This window comes from Zasmidium cellare, assembly GCF_010093935.1.
Source record: "Zasmidium cellare ATCC 36951 unplaced genomic scaffold M409scaffold_20, whole genome shotgun sequence".
In the NCBI taxonomy this organism is placed as follows: Eukaryota; Fungi; Ascomycota; class Dothideomycetes; order Mycosphaerellales; family Mycosphaerellaceae; genus Zasmidium; species Zasmidium cellare.
In genome coordinates, this window is record NW_022986964.1 from 513684 (window position 1) to 534741 (window position 21058).

Consider the following 21058-nt stretch of genomic DNA (forward strand, 5'->3'; position numbering starts at 1 on the left):
CCACTCTTTCCACTGGTGATATGCCGGAATCGTGGCAGAACAAGACAGCCAATCGAGACGAATGGCGTGAGCATCCCTTTCGCCTCATGGAGTCTACTTCGATGCCACATCACACTGTAGCCAAGATGGAATAGTGAAAGATGACGTGGTGGCTCCGATGGATGCTCGGCAAGCTGTTGCCGCATGCACCGATGACCACAGGATGCTGCTATCCAGAGCACCTCCCACTCTGGTCACGAGTGCACCAGCCACACTCGATCATCGCAAGCAGACACGGCACGGCAGAATCGTTGGTGGTGAGAGCAGGAAGATCGCGTTCAAGATAACGTCACCTGTCGACGACGCGTTTCTTCACATGTGGCTGCCATGGTTGTATCAACGGTCAGACCAACAAGAGTGCCATGTCCATACGATCTGCCATCAAAATTGAGAGCGTAAAGTGAGTGTCAAGGTGCAAGTGAAGTCGTCTGGATCCTGGTCGAAAGATGCCGGCGTGAATCACGATCCCTGACCGCTGCGCACGGCCCCCACTCAAAATGAACCTCATCGTGCATCGGTCCAGACGCGACAGCAACATCACCCACCATGTTTCTTGCCAAGCATCGTCAGAGAAGCGCCGAACAGGATCCGGCGCCCAGAGACTGCAGCGTCGGAAGCCTCTGGCTTGAACAAGTGGCTGAGCAACGGCAGGGTGAATTGGTGAAGTCGGCGACTCCCACGATGCAGCGGCTTGCACGACATCATCTCACATCTGAAGCTTGATTTTTCTGCTGTTGGTTGACGAGGGCTCGTCGGCAACTGCAGGCGGACACGTGGGATGGTCTCGACGTCCAACACGCATCCACTCACACGAGGCTGTGGTATCTTTACTGCGCGGATGCTTTTTGGCGACTGCGCCTTCCATTCGACCATGCCGCTTACTGCTGCCGGTGTGGCCAAGGATCTTGGATCATCGCTCTTTCGAAGACGAGACTTCTTGTGGCTAGTGCTTGCCATTGAGCGGTGCAATCGCAACTGCTACTGCCGTCCAGACGCAGAGTACGCGCAAGGTAGGCATGACGTTGGCAGCAGCAGCATGGAAGGGCAGGTACCTACAAAACACCCATCCACTTCCTTTGCGACTGTTTTGCTTCTTCTCGTCAACAACCTGCACACATACCACATCACCTCTTCCATTCCCGACAGCCCATCCCATCACTACCGAGCACATCTCATTGTTGAATCAGTACCTTCACCTACCAACTTGAGCAGCAACCTACACCACAATGTCCGCCGAGAAGCCACCCATGGAGCAGGCCAAGCAGGCAGTTAAGGAGTTCCTGTCAAAGAGCGGCCACCATGACACCACTGTCCATGAGAGAGTGGCTCCAGCCGTCACCCATGAGACCATCACCAAGACTGAGCACGAGGAACTCATCACCGCCATTGGTATGTTCCACAACGCCATCTTCTTCGTGCAGTCTGCTGACTCGATCCAGACAAGGAGATCCACCAGGATCACTTTCACACCTCAGTCCAGCCCATCAACGACGAGTCGATCCTCGACGAGCAGCACCACTTCAATCTCGTCGCCGTCGAGCACCGCAGCTTCGAGCATGACGACGAGAACGAAGTCAAGAGACGCCTGAGCGAGGAAGCAGCCAAGTTCAAGGATGAACTGGTCCATGTGGAAGGCAAGCACACCAACGCCGTTCTGCCAGTCGTCGCCGGCGAGCACATTCACCATCATGTGCACGAGACGATTCAGGTATGTTGTCAGGCCAGACTGTCTCTACCACATCCACTGACACCTCCCAGCCAATTGTCCACAGACAAGTGATCGAACCTCACATCATCCACACGACCGTCCCCATCCATGAGGTGCACCACAATGCAGCTCAGCACCACGCTACCTCGGCACTCCCAGCAGTCTCTCTTGCCGACTTCAAGAGACAAGGCGGTGTCCTTACAGGCCGAGAAGAGCGCTATGATGGTTTCGAAGGAGAGCCTCGCTCGGTCGGTAAGGCGCTGGGAGGCAACAACTCCAGGCCAACCTCCAGTCAAACGGGCGCTTCTGGTCCCAACGGGAACAGCACCGAGTGAGTCGATAAATCACACTTCCATCCAATTCTGCTGCTAACCTCCTCACAGTCAACCAGCTTCTACCACCGCAGCACCAACCACAGCCGCTAAGACTGCCGCGACGGATGCTGCCCCTGCCAGAACAGGCTCAGCTAAGCCCTCCCTGCTCGACAGGATCAACCCAATGAAGGACGCGGACGGTGATGGCCGCAAGGGCATCATGTCCTAGGAGGCTCCACAGCCTGGCCAGTCTCGTACCGCCACTCAGGGTGCCGGTCCGACCAGCACCGCCGGGTCTTCCTCCTCAACCGCCCCTCCAGCACCACGGACCGCTCCACTTGCTCCCCCTCTCCCATCCATCAACACCGCTCACGCCCTCGCTCCTGTCACCCACCGCGCCCCGACGGGTATCACAGCCGCTCCGACGTACCTCTCTGCCCGATCGTACCAGAGCCGACACCCCGCCGGTACGACAGGAGCTCGACCAGCACCGACTTCAACCCCTCATCCACAGCCACCTCAGTCAACTCACCGCGATGAGGACGAAGACTTTTGAGTTTCCTTTGTTGAGGTCTGATTGCGTTTAGCGTTTGGAGTTTTGAGGAACCTGTACAGATTGAGCGTGGAGTGCCAGGACGGGTTCTTTGTGTGTAACTTTTAGCGAGTTTGTTGTCTATACCCCTGAGTACATCGATTGTTTTCCTGAGAATTCTGTCATTCTGGTGTTTTGTATCCACTTGATAATCTCTCGTTTGATTGAGCTTTCACCCCACAAGACACCCCGTCAATCTCATTCTCGTTTTTGCTCTCGCCGTCTTCGATATTCTCGGATGTGTGGTTCCTCTCCATCTCGATTGCGATTGAGTATCTCATTTCTACGCAGACTGGAGTTGACAATTCGAATTCCGCCCGGACTAGTCAAAAGGCTCTACGGCAAGCAGGAACTCCAGCGCGAGAGATGATGACGATCTCAAGACCAGACTCTGAAATCCAATTCTACATGAGTGCATAACAATCCAGCACCATCACATGCTCGCTGGCTATGGTCCGGATAATAAAATTCGCAGTACAGGCAAGTGCTGCACGACGAGCGGATACATGGCCCGACCGACCGATCGGCCGGTGAAGGAGGTAGACAGAGAGAGAGCATGCATGTACAGGTCAGCTCTGCTCGCAGGGCAGTCAGTCGGCTACCGGACATGGAGACGGCACAGCAGGGTCGTGACATGCAGATCATTCAACTATTCATGTGAGGTTGCTTGTGGGGGGTGCTTGCCAACTAGCCGGGCAAGCGAACTTCAGCTCCCTGCTGTGGAACCGGGCGATGTTTTTCCAGGAAGCACATGCAATTCAGCCGTTAGGATACTTATCTTCATCTCTGGTGGGCTTAGATAACTTCCAGCAGGACGGTGACATGGCGGTCTTGGATGGTTCGCGAGGGTGTTTGACGACAGCAGGCGGCCTCGAAGGCAAGCCAGCAAGCGAACTTCAGCTCGCTGCTGTGGAACAGGCACGGCGTTGTTTTGAGGAGGGATATGTAATTCAACCGTAGGGTACTTATCTCTCTCTTGGGGTTTAGATGGAGTAGGCTTGGATGGTGTAGTGATGAGGGATTAAAGGGCACTTGATTGAGAGGAGGGAGGGAGATAAAAGGCCTCCTCGTTCGGATTTTCTTTCGTGCGGCGTAGAGGCAAGCACATTTCAATCAACCATTTGAGAAGAAACGTTTTCTCGGGGGGACAAAATGCGCCTCATCAACATCCGCACACTCGAACTGAAGTCATACTCTGACGATGCCATACTGCGGTACATCACGCTCTCGCATCGATGGCTGAGGGACGAAGATGAGGTGACGTTCGAAGAGTATGCGGACCAGCTAAAGAACCATCAACAAGGAGAGGGCGTCAAGAAGGGCTTCGAGAAGATCTCGAACCTCTGCGAATTCGCCCGGAGCCTTGAATAGAGGAATCAGAAAGATGCGGTGGAATGGGTCTGGGTCGATACGTGCTGTATCGACAAGAGGAGTTCGAGTGAGTTGAGCGAGAGTATCAATTCCATAGCGCGGTGGTATCAGGATGCGAGGTTGTGTGTGGCGTATTTGGCAGATGTGCCGAAGGGGGCTCCTCAGTCGAAGATCTGGGAGAGTGAGTGGTTCACGCGGGGGTGGTGTTTGCAGGAGTTGTTGTTTCCCGAGAATATTGTGTTTTGCGATGCGGAGTGGAGGATTCTGGGGAGGAAGAAGGATGCGTGGATTATCAAGGGGTTGAGTAGGAGGACGGGGGTGGAGGAGGAGTGTCTTTGGGATCGTGAGGAGATGTTGGAGCAGTGCGTGGCGAAGAAGATGAGCTGGGCTAGTCGGCGGGTGACGAAGAGGGTGGAGGATTTGGCGTATTGCTTGTTGGGGTTGTTCAACATTCAGATGCCGTTGTTGTATGGAGAGGGGATGAATGCTTTCGCGAGGTTGCAGGAGGAGATTGTCAGGCAAACGGATGATGAGTCGGTATTTGCGTGGACGTTGCCCAATCGAGATATGGAGGACTGGACAAAGCGGGCGCTATTGGACAGCAAGATGATACCGTGCCATTCAATCTTGGCACCGCATCCGAGGTATTTCGAGACGTGTGGGCGTGTCCATCTGGCCGGAAACATGAGGCGACCTCCATATCGAATCACGAACAAAGGACTCGAGTTTGAATCCACGGCGCTCGAAGTCACCAATCCGAAGCTGGGGCCCAGGAAAGTCTTCGTGGTCCAATTGAACTGCGGTAACGTCATGCACACGGGCGAAGGGCGCACGCAGGATGTAAGTTGCTTGATCATCCTGAGAGAAACCCGGATGGGTAGATACAAAAAGCTGGAGATTGATCCAAGAAGGGTTACGAGAAATCCAATGGCCAACGGGATCATATGGCAGTATATCTGCGGAGATGACGCCAAGGAGACGGAGTGGAAGAGAATTGGCGGGACGCTGTTTTACATCGAGACACTCAGCTCCGTTAAGGCTCTTGGGAGTCCGCCTTTCGAGGACGATGGCAATTTCGTGACCTTGGAAAAAGTCTTGGAAGTGAAGGAGCGAAGGTCTCGTCATCCGCAGAGCCTGGGGACGCCAGAGAACCATTTGCCAATCCAGTCCAGCGAGCGTGCAAGGTCCTCATCGCATTCTTCAGACCCGCGTAGAGATCGCGATGGTCGACTAGATTATGGCTACGGGCGGACATCATCGCCCTCTCCGTGGCGTCGTGGAGAACCCGATCCTTGGCAGAAATACCGCATGCAAATGGAGGGAAGATAGCGAAGTGGCCGTCCAAAGAGTATGCTGTTATCCATATCTCCACTGCTGGTATCGTTGAGGCCCTCGCATCACAGTCTCCGCGAGCTAGAGGCTTTCGATTCGTCATCGTTTTCTTCTCGCATCATGCGTCTCAATTCTGAACCTGTCGAACTGTGCTCGAGGGAAAGGTGCTTCACACTCAGTCAGCCACATTACCACACCCAGTCAGGCTCAACGAAGCACCAAATCGCACTCACCTCCCCTCCCGCCTAACCCACCACCTTCTCACCTCCCATCCCGCACAATTCTCCTCCCTCACGCATCCCCTCCCTCACGCATCCCCTCCCTCACGCATCTCCACCCTCACGCATCTCCTCCTCCCTCCCCCCCTCATCACCCACCCCCCACCTCCTGCTGCAACACAATACTATAAACACTCGCCTTCAACAGCGTAAAAACCGTACTCGTCTTCCGCTCCAACCCCCTCAACGCATCCAGAATCTCCGCCGAGGGACGACTCGCCAGGTCGTTTAACACACCCGCTAGCTATACCACAAAATAAAACCACATTAGCAATCTCCCCCCTCAAGAAAGTAGAGTGAAGTAGGTTTGTGGGAGAGGTTCAACATACATCATCAAGATTCCCCACCAGCCTCGCATACTCATCGAGAACTTCCTGTTCGAGGGGTGAAAGGGCGTCTTCAGGGTTTTGGCGATTGTTATTTTGAGCATGGTGGGCGTGGGCGTTGTTGTTGTTGTTTTCGGGTTGGGTAATGGGTAAGTCCGGGTCGAATTGGATATCGTCGTCGTCCATGGCTTGTATCTGCGAGAGTCTCGTTTCACTGGCGTGATGTTTTGTGTGTTTGTATGTTCTGAAAGAGTTTCTTAATGGCTTGGAAGAGGGTCGCACAAACGACGCGTGAAGTCGCGCCTGCCCCTCAAAACCCCGGGTCTTGGCGTGAGCCTTCACGGGCGAGCGACGTCATAGTTCAGCGCGTGGCACATGAAAAAGCAACGGTCTTCACGAGAGCTAAATGTAAATGAAGAATGCTCAAAATCTCATTTCGTGATCAGTCATGCCGTAATCGCAAAGGACAGGGGGATAGAGACACAATGCATCCATCCCGTCGCAAGTCATGAAGAGGCACCCAAAAGGTAGCCTGCCGTCTAGGCCCTCCTCATCCCGATATCGAAAAACCCACGTCGAAACTCCCCTCAAAATGAACGCCGGGTTCGCTGTGCACTATTTACAAATTCTTTTGTCGTCGTTGTACCCCGTAGAGCATTTCAAGGTCGAGCCGTAGGTAGCTCGACCGCCATCAATTCCATCTCACGTCTCTGATGTCCCTTTTCTTGGTGCCGGATTCAGGGCTTGCTGTCGGGTATCTCTGAACGACCGGCTCTCGAACAACTGCAGCTGCGGGTAGTGAAGGCGAGCGTTGTAACTACCGGTGTCCGTTCGTCTTTTCGCCCGCAGTATTCGCATGTTCGTCGCCCTCGTGGTGCAAGGTGACGCTGTTGAACTCCTCAAACGGATCCGCGATCTCGCCCCCTGGAGTTTCCAGTCCTGAATCAAGAGGCACTCCCTTCATCTTGCTCGCTGATACTCCAAAGCCCTTGTTGACTCCTCCCGGTCCTGGATTACCCATATCGACGCTGTGGCTTTCCTTCACGTTGCGGAAGTTCACCGTATCGATGCCTCGGCCCTGATTTGGAATGATCGGGGGCTTGCTATGTCGGAGCAGCGCCCATGATGTTTGTCGGAAGAATGGGTGCGCCTTGACGTCTGAAGCGCCGGCGCGAGAGCCAAGTCGGCGCAGCTCATCCTTGATCAGGAGTTTCCGAATGAGTGATTTGCAGAGACTATGAGAGTTAGTAGAGTCTAGCGATGGTAGGTTGTGATGAACTCACTTTGAAATGTTCGGTCCACCTGATCCCTCTGGGAACGGAACCTCATCGCGCAAGATGTTGGCGAATGTCGCGTTCCTATTCTTTCCCTTGAAAGGAGTCGTTCCAAACAGCATCTCGTAAATCAAGATGCCGAGCGTCCACCAATCAACAGCGCTCGTGTGGCCACAACCCTTAATCACTTCGGGTGCGATGTACTCCTCTGTTCCCACGAAGGAGTTTGTCCGGAAGTTGGCAATGCAGCTCTTTGTATCAATGGTCGGCATGTTGTTGGGTGATGGATTGCTCGTGATGCCTCCACTTGCATTACGGCCGCCGGCGAGGATCATGCCAGGGACACCTCCTGGATCCGACTGCTTGGACAAGTCAAAGTCTGACAACATGATGTGGCCAGATTGATGCAGGAGGATGTCTGGTTGAGATGTTAGCGTTGACAAATCCCATCTTCCACTACCGTTCACTCACTCTCTGGCTTCAAATCTCGGTAGATAAAGCCCATCAAATGCAGATACTCCAGCGCTGCCGTCACCTCCGCAGCATAGAATCTCGCCGCATCTTCATCCACGCATTTGTTCGGCCTCGTCTGCAACGCGCGGAAGAACTCTCCCCCACTGCAGTATTCCATGCACAGATATAGATGATCTTCCGATTGAAACGAGTGGTATAGCGTGACGATGAATGGGTGGTTGCTTGTGGCGAGGATTTCCTGCTCAGCAAGTGCACGCTTGATCTTGTTTCGCTTGATCATCTCTTTCTTCGATAGCACTGCACAAGTGTTAGCATCCTCACACTTCCTCCTTCATTCTCTCAACATACCTTTCATGGCGTATAGTCTCGCGCTCTTCTTCTCCCTCACCAAATACACCTTACCAACGTCACCCTTCCCAATGAGCTTGATCTTGTCAAAGCTGCTTGGGCCGACTTCCACGTTTCGTACTTTGATGCTGTTACTGCTGTAGGTTCGCCTAAAAGCAATGCTGTTTCGTAGCTTGCCGGGAGTCACAGCTCCATTGATTCCTGGCACTGGCAGAAGATCACCATTCTGAGGCACAGTTTCCACCATGCTCAATGCACTCGCATTGTTGTGCTGGCCGATGCCGTTGATCTTGGGCGGCGGTGTGACATCCTGCTCTGCCGTCGTAGGCCTGCTGTCTCCACTACCACTCTTGCCTTTAAACAAGCCCTGAGCATTGGGCGCACTTGCAACTCTTCTCAGCTTCCTAGCAAGCTCCTCCTTGCCATTGGTAGCATCCTGACCAGTACCCTCAGGCGCAATCTTCTTGGACATGTGTGGGCTGTCGGGTGGAGACGGGGGTATGCTGCTGTCGTCATGATGCCGCAATGCCGGAGGACCTTGATGTTGGAAGTATGGGTTGACGTGTGCGGTCGGGCTCATGCCATCGTCCAATGGATTGCCCTCAGAAGCAACGGTAGTACTCCTGCTTCGTCCAATGTGTGGTATGAACCGGCTGTTGCGGAATGTACTTTTGGTGTCCTTTTCCTTGTGGGTAGACTGCGGCGTGCGAGTGCCGTCATGCTGGGCGTCACCATGCAGTGAGCCCTTCTCTGAGTTTGCCTGTGAAGCGTGCTCGCCGGAATGCTTGTTGTTGATGCGGAAAAAGTTCTTGATCTTCTGGCCGGCGGTATTATTAAGCTTGCCGTTGCTGTTCAGGCTGGCGCCGCTGAAGACACGCTTGCCGGCGTTGGGGTCGGAGGTGACTGAAGGCATGTTGGAGGTGGTGTTGCGCTTGGCCGTGAGGGCAGTCATGGCCCAGCGCTACCGTCTGGCCGCCAGGGCGGAGGAAGAGGGTCGAGGAGAGGAGAGGTGTCCAAGGGGCCGGGCGAGTGGGGAGGGCGGGAAAGGTCCGGCGGGAGTTTGGGGTGTGGCCGCTGCTGGCAGTGCTCGCGAGCAGCAGGGGGATAGATAGGCAAGCAGGCACGTCGCCAGGCGAAGGAGGACGGGTGGTGGCCGCAGCGGTGGTATTATTGTTGGAGGACGTCGAGTGCTTCTGGAAGGCGGTCGTTGGCGTTAGCGTGCGTGGTGGCGGAAGCGAGTTCGGCTTGCACGTTCCGAGCAACAATCGCTGAGCAGCAACACCGCGGCAACAATTGATGGTGGTGCGAGTGGCAGGAATAAGGCACGAATGGCTGCCTTACATGACTGCGTTGGCGGGTGTTGGTAATAGGGGAGGATTTGAAGAGAGTCGACTATTCATTTCATTCACCGTGGCACGCTGGGCTAAGCTGCCGCGTGAAGGGGAGGCGCAGCAGTGCATCGAACATGGCATTGGTAATCAGCCATTCACTCACTGCGACGCTGCCAACATTGCGTGCAACCTTCGGACCACCTGCGGCAAAAACGTGCTGTGCCCGACGCTCTCTGCTGCACTCTGCCGCCCGCCCAGCCAAGAACAAGCAAAGCAGCCTCCCCTCGCTGCCGTCAGTCGCTCGGCGGCGGCGGGCGCTGCTCTGCAAGGAAGGCGGAAGGATTCTGGATGTGTGCCATCGCCATCGGCAGCCATCACCACACGCCACACACGAACGTTGCCCGTTGCTGGACCTCACCTCTGTTACGTACCTCTGCTGCTGCTGCGCTGGGAAGTGCCTGTGTCTGACGCCTTCGCCTCCTGTTTACTCTTCAGTTGCCTAGCCACCCAAACTCACCTCCCAACCACGATGATGACCTCGCATTGGACCGATGCTGATGAGACACGCAATCCACTCGGCCACCACTTAAAGCCGACACGCCCGTAACGTCAACAATCAACCCCGTCGCCATCGGAGCGAGCCTCTTCGGCCGTGGAAAGCATCATGCCCAGTCAGGACTGGATGTGAAACGAAACAAGCTTACTACTCAAGCCTGTAGGGCCCGGGTATCTTTAGCATCCCTCCTGCGGCTCCGGCGGGATTGCGCAGTCTTACCAGGAACACTTCGATCCTCAGGACACGCAGAAAATAGTCAAACCCTCCTCCTCCAGTGCATAAAATAGGGCAGGAAGATGCAGTTCCACGCGGGTGACTCGATCAATCACTGTTCAGATCAGGAGCAATGTTCAGGAGATCGGAACCAATGTCAGGTACCCGCTGGTGACCTTCAGGAGAGCATGAATCTGGCAGACTTCCACCGCCCGACTACGAGTCATGCCGTGCACAGCAGTCACACGGAACGTCTTTTCATAATATGGCAGTAAGACAGCCTATGAAGAGCTGGACATACATCTGCATCAGCACGCTGGGTGAATTCACGGAGTCTGAACAAATCCACCCTCCCCTAACTCCAGCGCCGACAACGCCTCGCGAACACAGCCTTAAGAACAGAACACCCACGCCATGACGCCAAACACCAACACACAGAAGCCACACGCCATACTGTACGCATAGCACGGCGCCGGTTTTGAAGAAGTCCTCTTCATCCCATCCTCGCGCCGCAGCAAAGGCATTTGCTCCTCCGTCAACGGCTTCTCGTTAAAAGCGCACAACCACGCAACTTCATTCTTGCAATTCCGAATCAACCCCTTAAACCAGCCCCTTCCTCCGACGCGAACCTCGCGAACAGTCACGATGGGCGTGGCTGTCTTTCCCCCATCCTCGCCGATGATCGAAACGCGGCCAACAAGCCTCGTCGAACTGCACGGCGAGCACCCTCCCTCATCAAAGTCTTCATATGTCATGTCGTCCATCTCAACCCTTCCACTAATCGTCTTCTTCCTACTCAAAACGACCTTCTCACACCCAAACACCACAACCCTTCGCCTCACCCCCTCCTCCTCAGCCGGCTCCTTGACAGTAGCAATAGGATTCGCCCAGGCGACACTCCTTCCGCGAACATTCTTCTCAGCCACCACCACATCATCACCCTCCACACCTCCACAATCATCACCAAACCTCCGCCCAAACCCCGCCATCGGGTCCGCAACCGTAGCAATCGGATCCGCCCACCTAATCGTCGTACGTCGTTCTTTCTTCTTCCCCTCAAACACCTCTCCGTATTCGGATTTCAAATTCCTAGAATCCGCCTTCAACCGCTCCATCGCCAACTGGAAGGGATCCGGCGCTGTGGCGATGGGGTTCGCCCACATGATTTGGGGGCAGTGGGGCCGGTAACCACTGGCTCCCATGGGGCGGGAGTTGAGGTCGGATGAGGTGGTGCTGGTGGTGGTGGTTGGGTTTGCCGCTGCGAGGGTCGACATGGCTGTGTGTCGTTGTCTGGTATACCGCCCTGAGGGACGGCGTGTGCGTGGGAGAGTGTGAGGAGTGTCTACATCCCTCGCAAGACAGCACGACGTGTGATGTATAAACCCTCGAACCCTCAAAATCACAGCATCGCCAGCATCACCAACAGCCAAAATCTCGAAGAGAGAGACAGATCCCACCGAACACCCATCTCCCCATCCAACAATTTTTTTAGACTTTGTCCCCGAAAAACGAATTTCCTACGGTGCGTGGTGAAAATGAAAAGGTGGAAAAGTTGACAATCCCGTGGATTCTGACTGGCTTGCCCAACAGCTATCATGCTGAGTAGGAGGTCTACCACTACCACATTCCCAGTCCGCTGGAAATTCTGTGGAAGATGTAGAACTTACCACGCGGTTGGGTACTATATCGCACTCGGATTCTTCAATACAACAGACACCCTCGAAAAACTCGTTGGCTCTCGAGCACGAGGGGTGCACGCTTGAATATGCGAAGGTGCGATAATGATGGATGATGAATGCTCAATCTCAGCATCTCCCTTCGCTTCTTCATCCTCGAAAGAACGTTATGCTATGCTATGACATGGTATATAAGCAAGCAAGACGGGAGATAACAGCGTATAGCCTTACCGTGCTCAGCTCATCGTCCTCCTTCCAAACAAGCAAAACGCCTCCATGCATAAATGCTTTCCTCTCCTCTCCCCTTTCCGCGCTTGCTCTCGCGGCCACTTTGTGCGTGTCGCTATCGTCATCCACAATGAATCCAATCACAACGCCTTTGTTGGAGTGAAAAAAAGGTCCCGTACTTCCCCCAGTAGTAAGTAGTAGTGGTCGTCCCAAAACAGCGAAGAACAAAATGGGGTATCCAGACCTTGCGCGAGGGAAAAAAACAAAGCCGTTCAACATCAAATCAAAAGAAAACATTAAAACGCCTGGGACTCGCTGTTCGCTTTCTTCGCTTGCTTTCTGCGTCCTCTGGGGTATATTGTGGGCGTTGGTGTGTCGTTGCATCGTGCGCTCTTTCTTGTGTGGCGCTTTTTCCTTCCCTCTGTGGCCGGTTTTGCGTTTCAGCTCGCACCTTGGTGGAGCGTCTGCCGTGGTGAAGCTGGACGCTGGGTCTAGACTCTGCGCGCGCTGGAGTCTGGCCGAGCAGCCGGTATGACTGTCAGGATGCCTTCTGATGGCATCACTACTACTGGGTCGCCAGAGTCCAGTCGCGCAGGTCTTGTGAATAAGTCAAATTTCCCCCTCTGTTCTTCACTTCACCTCACTCAATCAGCGGCTTCCGTTGGCCGCCAATAATGCACATTCCCAACGCTCGAAGTCCCGCCGGATCGTTCGCTCTGATGATCGTCGCTGCTGGTAGCATGGGGTTGTCGGGGGATATATGCGCCGCGTCTTTCGCGGCCTGCTCGATTGCCTCCATTTCTTCTTTACAGCCCACATGGTCAAAGGGGCAGACTACGATCGGTTTGCGCAGAAGGATGTCCCTAGCTGAGGAGAGTCTCGCCTGGGAAATGTTAGTGTACGAAGTCGAGATGAAGTGGTCTGTCGTCGCACCTTTACTGTGAGATAGTACTCAATCTTGTACAATGTGCCCGTGGTCGTGAAGCCACTAACTTTGTACATTGGAAACTCTTTTTTCCCTCGCGGCAGCACGCCCTCGTTGTCCCTCAGTTCTCGCGCAGGAAAGACAAGCCCGAGATTCGTAAAGTATCCAGCTTCAGGCAGTTTTACACCCACACTCTGCTGGTGCTTCGCCAATGTCTTCACCTTCCGACTCGGCTCGTCCCCTTCTGGATTGTAGATGATTTCTTCGTCAATGCCGACTGTTATACTCTGGATCGTCACTTTCTTCGCCCGGCTCAGCCAGTCAGCATTCGGACTGAGTTTGATATATACCGAGACAGGATCCAACGGTCCATAGCTCCATCTTGGCAGGCTAATTCCCAGCGTCACCAGGTGGTCCGCCGTCTGCTCCATACTCTCAGGCCGATTGTACATGCCAAACGTGCTCAACGTGTCGTATCGTGTTATCGGGACCGGAAAGGGGTATTTCCTCTGCTCTTGGTGGCCCTGTTGTACCGTCACCACAATCTCGTAAAACGTCTCCGCCGCACGCTTGTCCAGTTGTAATGACGCAGGCGGTACCCTTCTCGCAATCTCTTCCCCACCACGCCCGTACGGTATGAATATAACAAACGGCAGATCCATACACATTACTTGTTCTGATTCCTTTCCTGGCGGACACCTGAATAGCAGCATCTCTTTCCCCACTATGTCGACGACTTCTTTCCGCGAGGAGGATATGTTCGAGCGAATGAGGGAGTCGGCGTTGGCGTTGATCGATTCGCGACGTTGTAGGGAGACGGTGACGAGGGATACGTTTACCGGGGCGGAGACACCTTGTTGGGGTCGAATCTCGACTCGTCCTTCCACTCGAGGCTGCATTCGCGCATGTCAGTTACCGTGTGACTCTGTGACCACTCCCTCCACATCACAGCCTAGCTGCACGTGTGACTGGAAGTTATGCGCCGGACTCACCAGTGTCGCCGATATGCCTGGGTATCCAACGAGGAAGTTGCTATTGGGAGGACCAGAGACCCTCACAAACGCTGCCATGGCAGTATATGCGCAGGCCTGGAGAGGAGCTGCGTATGATTGTTGCTGCCCGCATGTGGGCTACGCCCATAAGCTCTGTCGCGCCGCTCCAGCTCGCACCGGGTGATGTTTCTCCAGCGATATTTTGTACTTTGCGCAGGTGATGTTTTCTGTGGATGGCAGGCCGTAGATTGTCGCAGTGGACGCCGAAGCGTGCGGTGAGGCTCTGACGAGGGCGAGGTGATGCGATGGGTCGGTGGTAGCGCCGCCCAGCCTGTGGAGTTTGGGGGCGGATGAGCTTGTTGCAGTCGCGAGATGAAGGTCGTGCTTGCGTGCGGGTCGTCCACGTCGCTACGCGATCCGCATCGTGGCCAGAGGAGGTTATTGGAGCGATGCGACGAGGTTTCGGTATGGTTGTGGACGGTGTGTATGTTTCAAGCACAATGCCTGCCTCAGGTGCCTGCCTGGTCGCAGTTGGTTTCACACAAGGCTGCTCCGTCTTCGCGCTTTGACCGGCCGCCCCAGCTGAGGGATCGCCGCGAAACTTCCCGTCTTCCAACGTCCGCAAGTCTTGTGCTGCTGTTGGATGCGAGTCTGGACCTCTTTCTACACTCTGCCGCTGCTCCTGCGACGAACGACACGCACTCGAACGACACAACCACCACCATCAGCGCATAAGAACCAGGCCTCGCATCTCCTCAATTCCCCGGTGCTGACACCATCGTGCGTCCAGCACCCAGCTGGGCTGAACGACCTCGCAGCTACGCGGCAGATCTGCGCTGGCACACAATCCTTGGCAGTCAGACAGCTCGCCCAACACCACTTGCCAAAGGAAGCTCGTGCGAGCTGTTGCATGAGATAGCCATGTCTGTCACGCTTCAAACAACCCACGGCGACGTGAAGGTGGAGCTGTTCTGCCAAGCCTGCCCGAAGACGACGTACAACTTCCTTGCTCTATGCGCGAGTGGTGGATATGATGGCTCGCCGTTTCACCGCTTGATCCCGAACTTCATGGTCCAAGGAGGATCGCCTGCGTCGGGGACTGTAAAAGAGAGTAACTCGGTCTACGGGGGCATGTTCGAGGACGAGATCAAGCCTTCGATCAAGCACCACTCGAGAGGGATCCTGAGCATGGCCAATAAAGGACCGAGCACGAATGGTTCGCAATTCTTCATCACCTTTGCCGCGGCGCCGCATCTCGACGGAAAGAACACTGCGTTTGGACGAGTGCTGGAGGGATGGGATACTTTGGACAAAATGGAGGATGTGAAGGTGGACAAGAAGAACAGGCCCCAGGAAGCGATCAAGATCCAGAGCGTCAAGATCCATGCCAATCCTCTCGCCGATGAGAGATGAAGGGATGGCGGTCTAATTGACAAGCCAAAAGGAAAGCCCTCACACTTGCGAGAACCCAGCCAACGCCCCGCCGGCGAGCCTGGGCAACATCAGTAAGGATATTCTCTGCTCGAGATGACTGCGATTGGGACACGGAGGGACACTCTGCCCGCGCGGATATGTCGTTTGGCTCCCAAGTCGACCGGGCAGGCACGCATGTGGAAAGAGCGAGCAAGTGAATGGGGAAGTCGCGTCGTCACATGCTAAGAGTGACTCGCGCCAAGGCAGAAGCAGGTGAAGATAAGTGAATCGAGGACAAGTGAAGTGGAATCCATTCCATCTGCCTATTTATTTCTTCTCCAATCCCTGCACTTTCTCCAACTTTCTTCACCTGTCGCCTTTTCGGCAGTCTGCTTCGTCAAGAGCGCGCACCTTCCGCCAAGACATCCACTTCACCTCTTCAGACTTCACCACCTTTACCACCAGACAACAGCACGCCAACCACCTCCTTCGACAGAATTGCACACCACAGAGCTCCTCACGTACGGGCAGCATGGCCGACCTGTGTCAAAACTGTGGCGGTTGCCATCTGGGCAGTCATGCCACCCCATGCCAGCAAGAGTTGGTAGAGTGAGTGCTATCACCGCTTGAAGCTATTAAACAAACGAGTGCAACGATGCTGACGTTTTCAGGTGCCAAATCTGCCACAACCTTGGCCATCAGTTCATCTTCTGCCCTAAGTCGGTGAGAACTGTCGATAAGAACTACCAGTACTGCATGATCTGTATGTCCCGGCACCAACCATTATTCACACTTGGAACAATTGCTAATGTCATGCAGGCCACAACTGCGACCAGTGGCATCTCCCAAACCCATGCCAGTACGAAATGAACAAGTGCAATCGCTGCACCCACTTCGGCCACTTGCCACACTTCTGCCCAGTCGATCCAATCGAGCGAGGACAAGATCCGCCCAACCATATCGCGGCCGTCAACGTCAGCCAGGTCCACCCTGAGCTACTTCGCAAGATCCAGACGGATGCTTGCCTCCATGTCCTGCGTCTACTCGATCACTATAGCAGAGAGCAGATTGTCGCCTCGTTCTCGAGGCCGGTCCTACCTCCATTGCAAACGGCCGTTGCAGCAGTCCCAAATAAGCCGCCTCAAGGCCAACTGAATTCGGGAATCGGCCATGCGCATCATCGTCAGGACGACCCTCAGGGCCATCCTCCAGCTGTCGTTCCGTATGACAGTCCATTCGAGCGAGAGCAGGTCGATCAAACCGTCAAGCCAGACGACCCCAACTCGTCACCAAATATACCTCCTACGCCGAACTCTCCAGTCGACCAGCAGATTGACCACAATGCCGGCGGTCAGGCCAATCAATCAAATGTCGAAGATGGCGATTCCGCTAAGACCCAGGTTCAACAAGACACTGGCGGCACCAAGACCAAGCGCAAGACTTCGGCGACGAAGAACAAAGTCACCAAGCCCAAGACGCAGCGTCGAGCACCACAGCCGAGATGCGCTGACTGCAAGAAGAGACACAAGCGATGTGATCATGTCGTTCAGACTCTTGACATTGGTGATGTCTCTGGCACATCTCAATCTCCACAGCCAATCCAGACTGCGAACGACAAGGTAGCTGCAACGACCGATGGTGGGGATCAGACTGGGATTCCTGGTCCAATGGAAGGCACGCCAACTGAGTTCAACACCCAAGCTGGCCAAACTGAGGCCATCACGCAGCAGCAGCAGGATGCTCTGCGTTCAGCAGCCACGGACATGCCAACTTTCGCCCATGACATGCAGGCTCAAAGCAATCCGCAGTACCAGGGCGACTTCGGTCAGCATAGATGGATGTACAATTCCGCTCATCATACCATGCCCGGTCAACATGGTCTGGATACTCTGGCATCTGTGGCCGAGAACCAGAATGCGAACTCCATGGCGTCGTTCATGGCCTTCAACGACCAAGGCGGAAACGTCACAGGATTTCGTCCCCAAACCCACATCGCCGAGTCCAATGGTCACGCCTTCGTCCGAAATGGCCAGCATGCCAACGACAAGGACACCAGCACGTTCAACTTCGAGCAGATGATGGGTCAGGAGCATGCCTTTACGCCAGCTGGCGATCAGCCTCTCGCTGCTCGAAACCACCACAGCAGCGCTGGTGACATCTTCGCGTTCGATGACAACGGCCAAGTCGTTGGAAGTATCGAGCAAGAGCCAGATCAGCTTGGTGCAGCTGAAGGTGAGCCAGCCGAGGGCGGTAAGGGCAGTGCTGGCGGTCGCAAGCCCGGTGAGTATCTGCGAGCTTTGATGTGGGCCAACAGAGAACTGACGAACTTCCCACAGGTTGGTGAGGTGGGTAACTGAGCATCGTCTTCGCCCTGGCGTGGACTTCAAGCTCAAAAATGATGGAGGCGAATAGAGCTGGCGTTGAAGATGAGATATCATCAAGCTCGAAAGTGAATGAACAAGAATGTGCATGATGAGGACGGGCAGAACTTCGAGGACTTCACCACCACTGCGAGTGGGTGAATGGAGGACCTTGAGACATCACTCGAGAAGGGGAACTTGCTGAGAAAAGAGAGCAAGGTAGATAAGTAGCTCTGGAATCAAAAAAGGGGAATCAATGGACTGGGAGAGGAAACATCTTTTCATCTTCATGACAAAGTCTCATTTCAAGCTAACAGCGGAATCTAAACTTGAAGAAGCCCACTCTTGGGGGCGACGTCGTCGTCAAATGCATTTCGTCAATCAATCATGGCTTGCAAGACTCTTCAATCAAGAGTGACAATCTCGCTGGCTACCTTGCGCTTCTTACCACCACCGACGCCACCATTGCTAGCAGCAGCAGCAGCAGCCACGCCGTAGTACTCGAGGGGCTGCGCACCAGCGGCAGCAGCAGGGACAGGAGGGAGGAGGTTATCACCAACAACACCACCCTGAGCACCGACAGCACCAGCAGCACCAGCAGCAAACACCCCCATCTGCCCACCACCCGCACCCTGACCACCAACACTCTTCTTAACCCTCTTCACCCTCTTCATACCCGTATCCCCCTCCCCCTCACCCCTCTTGCGCTTACTACCAAGCACCGCCTCATAATCAAACCCCATCTCCGCCGCACGCTTCGCATTCTCGACATCCCGACCCGCCTTGCGCCCATTCCCCTTAAAATTGGACAGCTTGCGCTGGGTCGCGGCGGCGACATTGCTGACGAGCTCGTCGACGCGCGTGAGGCGGAGCAGGTCGAAGCGGAAGATGGCGTAGTCGCGGATCGGACGGAGGACCTGCTCGAGGTGGAGGGAGCATTTCGGGATGTTTGCGGGGGGAGTGGAGGTCGAGGTGGGTTTGACGCCGAGCTTGTGGGCTTCGATGAGCTCGGCGAAGATGAGCCAGGCGGCGAGTTCGAGGCGCGACGGGTCTTGGCGGGTGATTTTTTGGGCGCGCTCGGCGTTGCGGAGTTGGTATTGTACCCAGTCTTCGAGGCGGATGCGCGTGACGTCGTAGTTCTCGGGCTCGGAGCGCAGGGGGCCGTGGAAGGCCGACATGATCTTGTGGATGTAGGGGTGTGGGTTGGCTTCCATGGCGGCGAAGTCGTCTGAAGGGAGGTTGAGGGGAGTGCGTGCGGTGGCGAACTCTTGGGCTTGGGCGATGGAGGTGAAGCGGAGGCCGTTGGCGCCGAGGGGCGGGATGGCTGGAGCTGTTGGCTGTGGTGTGTTGGTGTATGACTGCGGCCGAGCTGGAGGAGCCTGCTGTGGTGGAGGAGACTGCTCTTCTGCCTTAATGAACGGTGCCGCTGGAGGGTTGTGGGCATCAGGCGACAAGATGATGGGGCTCTCGAAAGAAGTCTTGACCTTGTTGCTGCTGTGACGCTTCTTGATGGCTGGAAATGGCGGCAAGGTGAAGTGGCCTGTGGCTTTCGCAGGGGCAGGGAGAGAGTAACGCTGGTTCTGGAAGGCCTGCTGAGCTTTCACAGCCTGCTGCATCTGGACCTGTTGCTTCTGGAGAGCATGTTGCTTCTGGAGAGCCTGCTGCTGCTTCTGGAGAGCCTGCTGCTGTTGGAGGGCTTGCAACATCAGAAACTGATTACCCACGTTGGTGCTGGTGTTGCGCATGCTATACACGGGCTTCATGCTCTGCTTGCGAGTATCGACCATGTGGTTGATGGCGTTGAGAGCGCTGATGTCGTTGTACGCTGAGATGTTGGTGTAGACATGCTGGCTAGTGTGTGCCTGCTGGTAGGTGGGTTGAGCGACAGCCGGCAAGACAGGCTGGAACTGCTCAACAAAGTCCTGTTGCATGTCGATGATGCTGCCATCTGCATACTGACCAGCAGCAGACGCCTGGACAGGTGCGTGGGCGTAAGATGGGAAGACAGGTTCGTACTGCTCAGCAGGGAAATGCTCGCCGCTCATAAGTTGGGCGAACAGGTCATCGTCGGCAGTTGAGGTCTCAGGGGCGGCAGTGACTGGCTGATACTGCTCTGCAGAAACCTCTTGGGTGTCGTCGCTGGCGTCTTGAGAAAGTGAATCACCAGACGTAACTTCAGCTGTGGTTTGAGTGGCTGGAAGAGTGCTGGCCGGCTCATGATGCTCAGCGGCAGAGTTGGCCTTGCCAATGTCGTTGGCATCGACTGGAGTATCGACATGCTGGCACACCTCAGCAGGAGCGCTGTCAGTGCCGTTGTCCTTAGCATCGGTGTGAGTGGTGGCATGCTCGCTGAACTGCTCAGTAGAAGTGTCGACAGTATCGCTGCCGCTGACATCGGCTGAGGCAGAGACCTGCTGGTTCTGCTCGGCAGGGGTGTTGAGCTGGTCGTTGCCGAAACTGTTGTTGAATTCTTCGATCACGCCCAGATCGAAAGGCGTGATGGCTGGCTCTGAAACAGAGGTGGTGACAGGCTCAATCTCTTGCGTGAAGTACTGCTCTGCATCGCTGGTGAAAGACTGGTCGCCGTACAGCAGATCATTGAGAGATGCATCTGGTCCTGGGGTGAAGAAGTCGTTGGTGGAGTTGAAGTCGAAGCCGTAGAGCTCTTGCTCGTTGAAGCAACCGTAGTACTCAGACATCTTGATGGTTGGATCTGGTTCGAGAATCGGAATTTTTGCTTTGGTAGATGTTGCAGTCTCAGACTGAAGTAATGGGGGTAGGGCGTTGAAGTTGAAGTTGCTGTGTCGTCTGGAAAGGACTGAATGAAGACTTGGTAACGTTCGCCAGGAACGGGGGAAGGTATCAGCGCACAGCGCGAGTTGCTCAAGGAGAGGAAGAAGGGAAGAGTGGTCTTTGTCGATGTGTGTGTCTGACTTTGTGGTGTTGTAAGGAAGAGGAAGAAGAGCGCGAGAAGCTCGCTTTTTGTCTTTTAGTGTTGAATAGCATCTTCTCGCGATTGTTATCATGCTTCCTATTGTCGATTCTGAATAGGTGGTGCTATTTTTGAGTGACGATAGAGCTGCTGCGGCGTTTGCTATTGTCTCGTCTCCTGCGGCGTTCTCCATGGTGGCCAATGCGCGGGCACAATAGTTGTTGGCAGTATTCAGGTGGGGCCGAGTATGATTCGGGTGTGCTTGGCGGGAGAAGACGGGCGAAGTCGATATCGAAGATGATGAGTCGCTGGGCCTTGTTGTTGTGCTCGAGGGAAGTAGGTGGTGCTGTGGTTTGATCTTCCGTTGCTACGGCGA

The 21058-nt window shown here is 54.9% G+C and overlaps 9 protein-coding genes across 9 annotated transcripts; 4 read left to right on the forward strand and 5 right to left on the reverse strand.

The window, feature by feature from the left end:
• Nucleotides 1–1286: 1286 nt before the first annotated feature.
• M409DRAFT_66958 (uncharacterized protein) lies at nt 1287–2290 on the forward strand (the record flags this gene model as incomplete). The annotated part of the gene is made up of 4 exons (XM_033817185.1): nt 1287–1428; nt 1479–1747; nt 1798–2078; nt 2131–2290. 4 exons carry the CDS (start codon nt 1287–1289, stop codon nt 2288–2290), a joined length of 852 nt encoding a protein of 283 aa, XP_033666963.1.
• Nucleotides 2291–3805: 1515 nt separating this feature from the next.
• On the forward strand, nt 3806–4820 carry M409DRAFT_66959 (uncharacterized protein; the record flags this gene model as incomplete). Its single annotated transcript, XM_033817186.1, has 3 exons — nt 3806–3924; nt 4027–4749; nt 4787–4820. The coding sequence occupies 3 exons, from the start codon at nt 3806–3808 to the stop codon at nt 4818–4820; spliced, it is 876 nt and encodes a 291-aa protein (XP_033666964.1).
• A 905-nt stretch (nt 4821–5725) lies between these two features.
• Nucleotides 5726–6146, reverse strand: M409DRAFT_23804 (uncharacterized protein; the record flags this gene model as incomplete). Its single annotated transcript, XM_033806949.1, has 2 exons — nt 5726–5878; nt 5964–6146. 2 exons carry the CDS (start codon nt 6144–6146, stop codon nt 5726–5728), a joined length of 336 nt encoding a protein of 111 aa, XP_033666965.1.
• A 631-nt stretch (nt 6147–6777) lies between these two features.
• Nucleotides 6778–8969, reverse strand: M409DRAFT_55420 (uncharacterized protein; the record flags this gene model as incomplete). Its single annotated transcript, XM_033812998.1, has 4 exons — nt 6778–7195; nt 7244–7652; nt 7706–8005; nt 8057–8969. 4 exons carry the CDS (start codon nt 8967–8969, stop codon nt 6778–6780), a joined length of 2040 nt encoding a protein of 679 aa, XP_033666966.1.
• Nucleotides 8970–10548: 1579 nt separating this feature from the next.
• On the reverse strand, nt 10549–11430 carry M409DRAFT_55421 (uncharacterized protein; the record flags this gene model as incomplete). The annotated part of the gene is made up of 1 exon (XM_033812999.1): nt 10549–11430. One exon carries the CDS (start codon nt 11428–11430, stop codon nt 10549–10551), a length of 882 nt encoding a protein of 293 aa, XP_033666967.1.
• A 1270-nt stretch (nt 11431–12700) lies between these two features.
• On the reverse strand, nt 12701–14055 carry M409DRAFT_66961 (uncharacterized protein; the record flags this gene model as incomplete). Its single annotated transcript, XM_033817187.1, has 3 exons — nt 12701–12943; nt 12994–13878; nt 13978–14055. 3 exons carry the CDS (start codon nt 14053–14055, stop codon nt 12701–12703), a joined length of 1206 nt encoding a protein of 401 aa, XP_033666968.1.
• Nucleotides 14056–14898: 843 nt separating this feature from the next.
• M409DRAFT_36774 (uncharacterized protein) lies at nt 14899–15390 on the forward strand (the record flags this gene model as incomplete). Its single annotated transcript, XM_033810615.1, has 1 exon — nt 14899–15390. The coding sequence occupies one exon, from the start codon at nt 14899–14901 to the stop codon at nt 15388–15390; it is 492 nt and encodes a 163-aa protein (XP_033666969.1).
• A 532-nt stretch (nt 15391–15922) lies between these two features.
• Nucleotides 15923–17747, forward strand: M409DRAFT_23809 (uncharacterized protein; the record flags this gene model as incomplete). Its single annotated transcript, XM_033806950.1, has 3 exons — nt 15923–15999; nt 16062–16153; nt 16210–17747. The coding sequence occupies 3 exons, from the start codon at nt 15923–15925 to the stop codon at nt 17745–17747; spliced, it is 1707 nt and encodes a 568-aa protein (XP_033666970.1).
• Nucleotides 17748–18154: 407 nt separating this feature from the next.
• Nucleotides 18155–20875, reverse strand: M409DRAFT_23810 (uncharacterized protein; the record flags this gene model as incomplete). The annotated part of the gene is made up of 1 exon (XM_033806951.1): nt 18155–20875. The coding sequence occupies one exon, from the start codon at nt 20873–20875 to the stop codon at nt 18155–18157; it is 2721 nt and encodes a 906-aa protein (XP_033666971.1).
• Between the last annotated feature and the right edge of the window lie 183 nt (nt 20876–21058).